Source organism: Urtica dioica, chromosome 11 (genome assembly GCF_054948205.1).
Source record: "Urtica dioica subsp. dioica isolate 48M chromosome 11, U.dioica_male_clone48M_v1_H2, whole genome shotgun sequence".
NCBI classification, from domain to species: domain Eukaryota; kingdom Viridiplantae; phylum Streptophyta; class Magnoliopsida; order Rosales; family Urticaceae; genus Urtica; species Urtica dioica.
Window position 1 is genome coordinate 14,102,576 of NC_142766.1, and position 11,658 is coordinate 14,114,233.

General features: G+C 34.9%; 1 protein-coding gene and 1 pseudogene across 1 annotated transcript; both read right to left on the bottom strand.

Annotated features, from left to right (window-relative positions):
- LOC149381462 (U11/U12 small nuclear ribonucleoprotein 31 kDa protein pseudogene) lies at positions 1 to 2,050 on the bottom strand (annotated as a pseudogene).
- A 3,957-nt stretch (positions 2,051 to 6,007) lies between these two features.
- LOC149381463 (hydrophobic protein RCI2B-like) lies at positions 6,008 to 6,833 on the bottom strand. Its single transcript, XM_089601650.1, has 3 exons — positions 6,693 to 6,833; positions 6,482 to 6,594; positions 6,008 to 6,287 (listed from the first exon to the last, which is right to left on the bottom strand). Exons 1-2 carry the CDS (start codon positions 6,771 to 6,773, stop codon positions 6,484 to 6,486), a joined length of 192 nt encoding a protein of 63 aa, XP_089457776.1. The 5' UTR covers positions 6,774 to 6,833; the 3' UTR covers positions 6,008 to 6,287; positions 6,482 to 6,483.
- Positions 6,834 to 11,658: the final 4,825 nt, after the last annotated feature.

Sequence of the window (11,658 nt, forward strand, 5' to 3'; positions counted from 1 at the left end):
TCAAAAGAAGTGATTGCACTTAGCCATCGACAACGGCAACGGAAGAAAGAGCTTACCAAAGAAAAGAGAAAGCATTTTGTCGCCGCCACCATAGTCGTCAAGCACCGTGCAAGCTCTCTGAATCTGGTTGACTAGCTCAATCAAGATTTCCATAGTCGTCATGATCAAAAAAATTTGGTGTGGTTTTTTCTCGCTCAAAACCCTAGATCTATCACCAGTTGCTAAGCCTAAGTGCTTAACGAATAAGAAGTGGAAGGCCAAACACATGAGCCAAACAAGAATTTAGTTCTTTTTTTTATTATATAAACAATTCATGGTATAAATTAAAAGAGAAAATTTATTAAGCGTAAAATAGGTCGTTCATTTTTTAGTTTTAGAAATCAACAAAATCTTATAAAAGGGGAAGATTTTGATATGTAAATATGTTCTAGAGCATATTATCGATATTAATAAGAATGTTAAGGGGTGCTTATGATATTTTTAGAAAATGCAGATAATACATATGATTTTTTTTTTTCGAAATGTTTTTTTTTTCTATTGTTTCGAGATTTTATTTTTCTTTTCCAAAATTTTTGGTTATGCGAAATTGGACATTTCTGTTGGAAACAAGTCTGTGTCAAGCCCAACTCATCAGCAATACAGTCCATGCCCAAGACCTAGTCAATGATTGCATCATCTATATATGACTGCCACGTTAGCACATTCGCAACGTGATGTACCATCTGAATGAAATTGATAATTACATATAGTCATTCGACAATCATACAATTACGGATCCGAGTTAGCGTATTTTGAATTGTTGCGAACGAATGATCAGGTCAGATTACTATATTTAAAAAAAAAATATGTATTTCATTTTTGTGATTCGGTGGGTTATCTCTACCGGTCTACCCTTTGGACACGGTACTTTCCTATATTTCCTTAACACTTTACTCTTCCTAGTATTAAGGCCTTATATTATATTCTCGCCGTTGAATTTTGTGCCCCTACGATTGCTCAATCAACTAATTGAAAAATGTTAGTTTGGTCATAGCAGATATATATAACTGTATAACCGTTTTGAAATATTTAATTAAAAATATATTTGTAGTACGCAGTGACACACGGCCTCTCCAGCCAAACTTTGCTGTCCAATAGATTCATTGGCCAATAGAACACGTAACTTAATCTGACCACTTTGATATTATTTTTTGGGCAATTGGCGGCATAAATACCTTAACTTTACGAGTTTATACCCTTTAATACCACATTTTTTTTTTGCGGCTAAAATACCAGACGTTGGTTATTAGCACCATCGTTAAGCTGAAAACGTCAACTGCCGACGTGGACTCTGAAAAATGAATTTAAAATGATGTAAAATAAAACTCATAAAATGTACCCCAAATTTGATAAAAAAAAACCCCAAAACCCATAATCATTGTCACAGTCTCGCCTGGTTCTCCGCTCTCTCTTCAGCTCGGGGCGCTCCCTCGGACCGAGGCGGTTCCTAGGGCACTCGTACGACAGGTGTCCATCCTCGCCGCACTCGTAGCACCGCGTCTTGTCTCTGTAGACCCTCTTTTTTATGAACTCCGCGGCGCGACCATTGTCGGCGGCGATCGACGCCCTCAGAGTCCGGCCGTTGAGCACTTTTCCGTCGAATTTGGCGGCGGCAGAGGCGGCGTCGTCGCAAGACACGAACTGGACGAAGGCGACGCTGCGGCTGAGGTGCGTCTTCCGGTCCTTGAGGACAGTCACGCGCGCTATCTTTCCCGAGGTGGAGAACAGCGTGTGGAGGTCGGAGTTGGTGAGGGAATAGTCGATGTTCGAGACATAGAGCGTCGAGTTCGACGGCGCTAGGGTTCCGGAGCCGGCGGAGGGCTTACTGGCGACGGCGGCGGTGGAGGAAGGAGTTGCCGAGGCGTAGCGGTAGTAGAAGGTGTCGTCCTCGTCGTCCTCGTCGCTCAGGTTGTTCCTTGACTTTTGGCGCTTCTTCTTCTCCGACGCCATTACGGAGATCCGGTTACCGGAACTGACAGTCCGAGCACCCAGAAGTTGTAAGTTTCAGGAATCAAGTTGTAACAAGATTACAGCAATTAAAAGCTGAGACTACCTCAATCGGTGAAAGGTGAGGACAAAAGCTGGAGATTCGGTAACAGAGTTGAAAAATGGGTTTTCACAAGGCAGACTGTGAGTGTCGGCGTTGTCCGTGCGTGACACGCGTCAGGCGACGGCGAGGCTAGAGAGAGGTGAGATAGGTGAAATATGACGAGAGAATATGGGGTTTTTTTTTATCAAATTTGGGGTACATTTTATGGGTTTTATTTTACATCATTTTCAACTTTAAATTCATTTTTCAGAGTCCACGTCGGCAGTTAATGTTTTCAGCTTAACGATGGTGCTAATAACCAACGTCTGGTATTTTAGCCGCGAAAAAAAAAGATGTGGTATTAAAGTGTATAAACTCGTAAAGTTAAGGTATTTATGCCGCCAATTGCCCTTATTTTTTTAAAAATCATCAAATATTTCACCACCTGCAGACAAATAAAGAAAACATTAAATGATAACAATCTAATCTAGCTACAAAGTTTATATCTATTAAGAAAATTAATCACCAAGTACTGTACTGTCATTATGATTTCCTACGGTAATTAAATTACATGTGTATATCATTTTGCATATCATTTATATACATAATTTAAATTTTAAGGTGTATGATCATTTATATGTATATCACTTTCTGTATCATTTATATACTGAGCTTGCCAAATATGAAATAGAATGATTCGGAAATTGGTTATTGTTAGCTTTAGATGATTGTTAATGCCAAAAAATAAATCAACATTTAGAATCGGTTGCGGTTCGGTTCGGTTTAGAGCCGGATCCTATGATCGTGCGGTCATCGAACCGGGGGGTGGGGGGCATTTGTTCTCCCTTAGAAATTTTAGAGACAGAAGTTTTGAGGTAAGAGATAAGTTTTGAGGTGAGAGAGAGACAAAGTTTTGTTAAGTTAAGAAAAACTTACCTCACCTTTGTGAAAATGAGGTATTTATAGTGAAGTTATGAGAGTCGTAGTCCCATCATTTGGTATTCGTTGGAGGGGCGGTCCTGTTTGAGGGACGGTCCCGTCGGAGGGCCGGTCTCATTGGAGGGACGGTCCCATTGGAGTTACGGTCTTGTTGAAGGATGGTCATGCTGTAGGGACGGTCCTGCTGTAGTAACAGTCCCGCTGGACGGTCTGGTTAGAAGGACGGTCCTGTTGGAGGGACGGTTCCATTAGAGGGACGGTCCTGTTGGAGGATGGTACAATTGGAGGGATGGTCCCATTGAAGAGACGGTCGTGTTGGCGGACGGTCTCGTTGGAAGGACGGTTCCGTTGGAGGGACGGTTTTTTTGGAGGATGGTACAGTTGGAGGAACGGTCACGTTGGAGGGACTATCTCGTTGGAGGGACGGTCTCGTTGGAGGGACGAACGAGATCTATTGACGGGTCATGTGATGTACCCATGAGGCATGACACCTTCTGACGGGTCATGAGGCATTCTCATGAGTCACGCGACCTGCTGACGGGTCATGAGGCGCACCCATGAACAAGTGTAAAAATAAAAAATAAAAATTAGTATGCAAATGGGTTGTAAAAATAAAAAATAAAAATTAGTATGCAAATGTATACAATAATTCTCTTAAGGGTACAGAGTAAAAATCAGTATCCATTTCTAAATGCTTAACAGAATTAGTATGTACAAATAAAAAATAAAAATAAAAAAATTTGAAAATGTGACAAAATAAAGTTTTTTAAGAAAAAATTACGGGGAGCAAGGAGAGGATTTGTGCAGAGCCGGCCCGATGGGAGAGCGAGTGGGGTATAGGCCCAAGGCCCACTCCCAAGGAAGAACTCTCTTTTTTTAAAAAAAATTACTACCTATAATTGATCTGTGCGAATTTGGAGCCCAAAAGCTCATTTTTGGGCTGCTCTGGATCAAATAAAGACCCACTATTGCATACAAGAAGTCAGATAAAAGTCACATGCGATTTTTTTCCCTCAGCAATTATTTGGTGCGATTATCAAGCCTAAATTGTTGTTTCTAACGTTAATATTATTAAATGGATTATTATTTGAAATCCCAAAAGTTTTTTTTAACCGTTATAGACTTATTCTTTCCTATATATAAATCATTCTATCAATGAATTACACAATATACAATCATAGTGAAAAATATATAAGAATTTCAAGAGAGAAAAAATAAGAGATCTTTATAATTGTTGCTTCTTGGTGGTCTTGGAAGGCTGAAAATTGGAACGTACCAACACTTCATTACTTTGAGTTTTTTCAGTAAGAGCATTTTCATCAAGCTATTTCTTATTGTTATTAACTAAATATTGTATTGTTATTTCTTATTGTTATAATATATTTTCAGGTTTATTAGAGAAAGAGAGATAAAGAAATCAAGCTACTTCCATCAAGCTATTTTCGGGTTTTATCTTTCTTTAACTCTTTTTTATTTTTAATATTATTTTGCTTTCTATATGTTTTGTTTTTTTTTATAAGTTTTTTTTGTCTTTATTGTGTTTTTTTTTTCAATATATTAGTAATTAGTATTAGATATGTCGAGTAGGAAATACCTATCGGGATATGAAAAAAAAAATTAAAAATAGAAAGTTTTGTTAAATCTCAAAAAGGAGCAATTGAAAAATTCGTTTTATGCATTAAAAAAGATTAAGCAAATTCAAGTAAACAGTCGAATGAAGAAACCTTAAACCTGAAATAACAATACAATATTTAGTTAATAACAATAAGAAATAGCTTGATGAAAATGCTCTTACTGAAAAACTCAAAGTAATCAAGTGTTGGTACATTCCAATTTCAAGCCTTTCAAGACCACCAAGAAGCAACAATTATAAAGATCTCTTATTTTTCTCTCTTGAAATTCTTATATATTTTTCACTCTGATTGTATATTGTGTAATTCATTGATAGAATGATTTATATATAGGACAGAATAAGTCTATAACGGTTAAAAAAAACGTTTGGGATTTCAATAATAATCCATTTAGTAATATTAACGTTAGAAACAACAATTGAGGCTTGATAATCACACCAAATAATTGCTAAGGGAAAAAAAATCGCATGTGACTTTTATCTGATTTCTTGTATGCAATAATGAACCTTTATTTGATTCGGAGTAGCCCAAAAATGGGCTTTTGGACTCGAAATTCGCAGAGCCCAATTATAAGTAGTAAACATTTTTTTTGAAGAGAGGTCTTTCTTAGGAGTGGGCCTTGGGCTTATGCCTCACTCGCTCTCCCCTTGGCCGGCTCTGCATTTAAGTATTGCATTATGGCATCCACATGATTTTACTCTTTGATCAGAAAACTTATAGTTGAGATCTGTACACTAAAATGATGAGATTTTACCAAATAATTTTTGGTAACAATGAAATGAGATGTGTACCATTCCATAAATGCTCTCTCTCTCTCTCTCTAATCATTAAAAAAATTGCGCTCTCTCTATATTTTTTTAAGGCAATTGCGCTCTCTCTATTAATGGTCAGATTTTGCAATGGTTCATTATTTTAATTTAAAAACAGCGAAAATTATAAAAATGATTTTTTTTTTTTACCGACATTTAACTATTTGACACACAAAAATCTTAAAAAACTTAGATACGGGATATCGCATGTATTTAAAACCCTAATGGTGCGTATGCTCTTTGTGTATGAAACTTATTCAATCGAAAATTTATGGAAAAGCGCCTCAAATAATTTAACATTAGCTTTGTGGAATTGAAAAAATATTGGAGAAAGTAAAAATTTTAAGAAAAATTAAAATAGAGTGAAATTAAAATTTAATACTGTATTTCAAAGTTATGAAGAAAATATAGAAAAAGAAAAAAACATAAATACTTTTCTCCGAATTTGTCATGAATAGCTATAAGTTTTATAATATAATTCTTCCAACAGTATTTAATGTTTCTTGTAGTTCTCGCGGCAGGATGATAATCATCAATTCTTTCAAAGGCAACCAAAACGATAACATAAACGATAATATTCGTCACATTAAATCATATAAATAAATAAATTGCTTATAATCAACAACCGACATCCGCTAACTTCGAACTCTAAACAAGGAAAATCAGCCATCCACTGATAGAACAATAAACGAAAAATCAATAATAATTGCTGACACTGGTAAACACACAAATCGAGATCAGCCCTCCACGTGGCATTCATGGTAAGAGTAGTTTAGTCCCACCAAACGGTCCGAATCCAATAAATAACAACGCAAGAACAAATCAGTCTCCATCTGCTTCCTGACAGCAAAATATTTTAGCTTCGTCAAGGAAAGAAAAAGAGAATTGAGAAGAATCCTATTATACGCATTGGGTTCGAAATTTGGTTAAGGAAAATTAACTAAGCAGTAATTTTGTGAAAACGAATTGAGACCAATCAATTTTCTGCTGAAAAATATATCAGTTTGCCAGAAAATCACACTATATATACTTACATTTACAAATTAAGAGGGTCGCGATATGACCACTTGGTGATGATATAAATGGCGTAGATGATTCCAGGGACGTATCCAAACAGAGTCAGTAACACGCAGATCCAGAACTCCTCCTATATACATACATAATTATACAACAAAATGATAATTATATAGATATACACAGCAACAATATATATACTATATATAGAAGAGTAAATTAATTAGTTACATGGATGCCAAGCTTGAGGAAGACACCAAGTGGAGGCAAGATGATAGCCACAAGAATGTCTATGAAGTTCGTTGTTCCCATCTTATTTTTTTTTCTTACTCTTTTCCTTGTTTGCGAAGAGAGTAACTGAGAAATAACTTGCTATACAAAGAAGAGAAAAGAAACGAGTATTTAATGCGAAGGGAAACCACATAGAAGTCGTGCTGTCTGCCACGTGTCGGTCTGTGATTGTATACGGAAGGTCCTATACGCAGTAACTAAAGCTAAAGCCACAATGTAATGTAAATATCTTTACCACTTTGGGTTCCGTTAATATTAAACAGCTGTCTCGTAGATGTGCCACGTGGTCGACATCTATATGCGATATTGTCTGACTTTTTTTCGTGAAGTGGACCATGTCACCCAATATAAATATCTAGTTTAACATATAAAAAATATCTAATTGGCTTCCATAAAAATATCTAACTTATTATATCACATCTTAAAGCATATTTTCTCACGTAATTTCAGTTACTCAAATATTAAAGTATAAAATAAATTATGAAATAATAAATAAAATCTTACAAATTACTGGCGCTCTTTTTCCCAAACTCTAACGATCGCGCTCTCTTGGGAAGAAACTGAAAAGAAGATTCAATGTTAGTCTTTTTTTTTGTGTTTCTAAATAATCTGAGTAGTAGACATTAAAGTGCAAAAAATGAAGAATAAAACAAATCTAGTTGTTATTCGGTATGAATAGAAGTCTGTCAGCTCGACCGTTCGTCCGCGGCGAGCTCGAGAAAGTGAACCCATGTCTTCCGTCGCTAGAGGCGTTTCTTCGCCCGCTCGGCGTCGCCGACCACCTTGGCGCCGCCGTCGATTGCCTCATCCACCCTTTTTGCGTCGTCCCGAGGAAAACCCTAATCCACGACGACCTCATCTTCTGATACTCTGACATCGATCTCGTCGCCGATCTCAATGTCGAAACAAAAAAAAAAGATCAAAACCCTAAAAAAAATAATCCCGAAGTTCAAAATCCAAGCGTTCTAATCAAAATTTGAAGTAAATGTTTCAAGATACGAATGAATCAATCGGAGTGAGGAATAACAAAACCAAAACCCCCAATTCAGAAACCCTAAAGTCGGAGTTAAGAAATTATGAAGAAAAAATAGTCAAGGCCCGATTTGAAGAACATTTCTATATCTTACTTCGATTGCGAGTTTAGGTTCACCAGCGTTCTGATAGCTATTATTCTGCTCGAGTTGACAACGCGATTTCGCAGTGATGATTCTAAGCTTCGATCTCTCTCTCTCTCTCTCTCTCTCTCTCTCTCTCTCTCTCTCTAATTAAAAGTGTTTACTCGGTGACTCGGTGTAGAGAAATGAAATTTTCAATCACCAAATATATATATATTTATGACTAATATTTTATTTCTATATTAAATCTTATCAGAATAACTTCTTAATGATTGCAACACATTAGATCGATACTAAAGCAAATAATAGTATAATAATATACAGATTGAATGTATTATGTGTTGCAAATAATACAACAAACAATAGTGTTTTCTTAAAGTATTTCAAATAATACACTATTATACTGATAAGATTCAAATCTCTCTAGTACAGGTTATTAAGAATACAGGTTAAAATTATCTTAAATATTTTACTTAAACAGAAATACTTTAAATATTATTGAATCTTTTATCAAAATACAAAAGTATATTATCGTTGTTACTTAAATTTCTTATATAAAACCTATTATATGTTATAGTAAAAATTTATTTAAATTAAATGTGTATTTGTAAATAACTGAAAATCAAGATACACGACCTCGAACAAAATCAGTATGAGATAATGATTCGGTTGAAATTTTTATGCGACGTACGTAATGCGGAGATTGAAGTTGAAAATCGACCTGGAACAAGCTTCACCCAAATAGGATGGGAGAATACGGTGAAAAATATTTCCCACAAAACACAATGAGGATACGATAAAGCTCAATTGAAAAATAAGCTAAAGTTATGAAAAAGGTGAATGGAAACTCTGGAAGCAACTGATCGGAAAAGAAACTGGCCTTAGATGAAATGGTAACAATAATACCGTTGACGCAAGTGAAGAGTGGTGGAGTAGTAAAATAAAGGTTTGTATCGAAAAACAAATAAATTTACAAAATTTAAATTTAAATTACAACTAAGATAACATTTTTTATGAGAATAAAAAATTCGGAAAATTTCGCAAAGAAGGCATTTCTCCCGAGTTCGAAGATAAACTAGATACGATGTTCAAGGATAAAGTTGCAACTTGAGCGTATGCATTTTCATCTACAACAAACTCTCGTCATTACGATGGTAGTGAGACATTTCCTAGTGCTGACATCTCAGAAGAAAGAAGTATCGAAGGATCCCGCATCTCAGCCGGATCCTCAAAAGAATGTGAATAACAACAACAAAAAACCCATAGACATCAATAATTTTCCAAATTTTAAAAAGAGTGGTGGACGGAGAAAAGTTAGTAGAAGGGCTAAATTATCTTCTCAAATCGAGCATCTTGTGAAGGCGACGGAAGAGCGAAGCGACACTATATACGTAGTACGCAAAGACTTGTCTGGTAGTAGTATCGTCAGAGTAATGGAAGTTGTTTTGTCACTTCCTGGTATTGATGTAGGACATCCAACGTGGCTTTTTGCGACCAGACTATTTCAGAGACGCGAGAAGAGGGAAATGTTTGCAACAATGACAAATCCGCATACTAAAAAATGTTGGCTCACTTATGAGTATAATCTAGTTTATGGCTTTACTCTAGGAGAAGCTCCAAACGACTCGAGCTTTTGAATTTTAATCAATCGTATTTAATCAGCGTTCTTATATGAGAACTACATTCATTGTTTTGCAGTTATTTTTTATTTTGTTTTACTATAATAATCAAACAATACGAGGACGCTAGTCTCATTTATATTCCCTGGTTACTTACTATTATTTTACACATTAGGTTATGTTTTTAGTATTAATAATGATTTCATCAAATGTTATTTAGTCTTACGATATTACATATTTGTTTTCAGGAACAAATGGATATCACATCAAATGATGAGTTCGAAATTATTGCCAAAAAGGAAAATAACGAACGCATTATCCTTATACGGAAAACTGCTCATTTGATGCAAATTTATTATGATACATACATACATAAAGTTCCTTGTAAGGATTTAAAAAAAAACGGGGCATGTTTTCATTCAAGAGCTGTTGAGGGGAAACAGAATTCGGTGCCAAAGAATCTTCAAAATTGAAAAAGAGATTTTCATAAGTTTGTGCAATAACTTGGAAACAAGTTACGGATTCAAAGGTTTAAGACATATGACTGCATTGGAAATTTTAGGAATGACTTTAATGATTCTTGGACATGGTCTAGGAAACCGGTTAGTGAAAGAGATGCTTCAACATTCTGGTGAGACGATAAGTCGATATTTTTCGGAGACGTTGGATATATTATGTCTCGTGGGAGTCGATGTCATAAAACCTGCTGATCCAGAATTTAAGAGTACTCCCAAAGAAATAGTAAACGATTCAAGATATATGCCACATTTTAATGTATTATAATTATACTTTTGTGATTTATTTTTATCAATATCGTATTACAAAATTTGTATAAATTAATTGATATATTTGTTTTTTTTAAGGATTGCATTGGTGCTATAGATGGTGTTCACGTTCTAGCTTCTTTACCTCAAGCAGATCAAGTACCGTTTATCGGTAGAAAGAAGATTCCTAGTTAAAATGTTCTGGCTGTATGTGATGTCAATATGAAATTCACTTTTGCGTATACTGGTTGGGAAGGTAGTGCGCCTGATTCTAGGGTATTCTCTGCCGTTCTTCGTGATACTGAGATTACCTTTCTAAAACCTTCAGAAGGTATAATTTTTTTTTTATATATAGCTTTGTCTTGTATACAGTTTAAACTAAATCATTATATTCAACTTGATACGTCGTATGAAAATTTATCTGGTAGACGCTGGCTATCCTAGTTTGTCTGGATATCTTGGTCCGTATAAAGGTCAAATATACCATCTGGAGCATTTTTGTGCGAGAAAAACTCAACCTACTACAAGTAAAGAAATCTTCAATCACGCGCATTCTTCTCTGCGAAGCGTCATCGAGCGGAGCTTTGGAGTGTGGAAAAAAAGATGGAGAATCCTGAAAATCATGCCGAGTTATCCATTCAAAAATCAAGTAAAAATAGTTATCGCAACTATGACACTCCATAACTATATTCGAATGCATGCAAGACAAGAGATAAATTTTGAAATATTCGATGAGAGAGTGCGATGGCGAAGGGGATGAAAACGATACAACTGAATATCAAGATGAAGATTGTCAGACTTCTTCGAGTAGTATGGACCAGGTAAGAGATGAGATTGCTGAAAGTTTAGTAGAAACGATGAATCTGTAGTTTAAATTTTTGTCAGTAATTAAAAAACTTTATATTAAAAATAAAAATTAATTTTTACAATCCATATTTATCTAGTTTGTAATTATAATTCATATATATGTATATAAATAATCATATTAATAATTATTATTTAATTTTTAAGAACATGTCTATTTTAGTCTTTTTATTATAATATATTTATTTTACCAAACGCTAAATCAGTCTTTGTTATCAGCAACAACTGTTTTATAAACAGATTACCAAACACCTGTCAGTTTTTTTTTTTTTTTTTTAAATAGCATTTTTTTTCAAAACAAAGCTATGTCAAACGGTAATTAGTACAAAAATACGAACGCGGTGATCAATTTTATTTAAAAAAATAAAATAAAATTTGTATAAATAACTAAGGACACATTACAACGAAATCCTTTAACCTTCACTAATGAAGATACTCACACACAAAAAAATGTCACATGTAATGTCACCCAATTTGGTATAATATGAGTATATAAGATACTTAGCTGGTAATTATCTTTTTTTTTTTTTTTTTTCATTTTGAG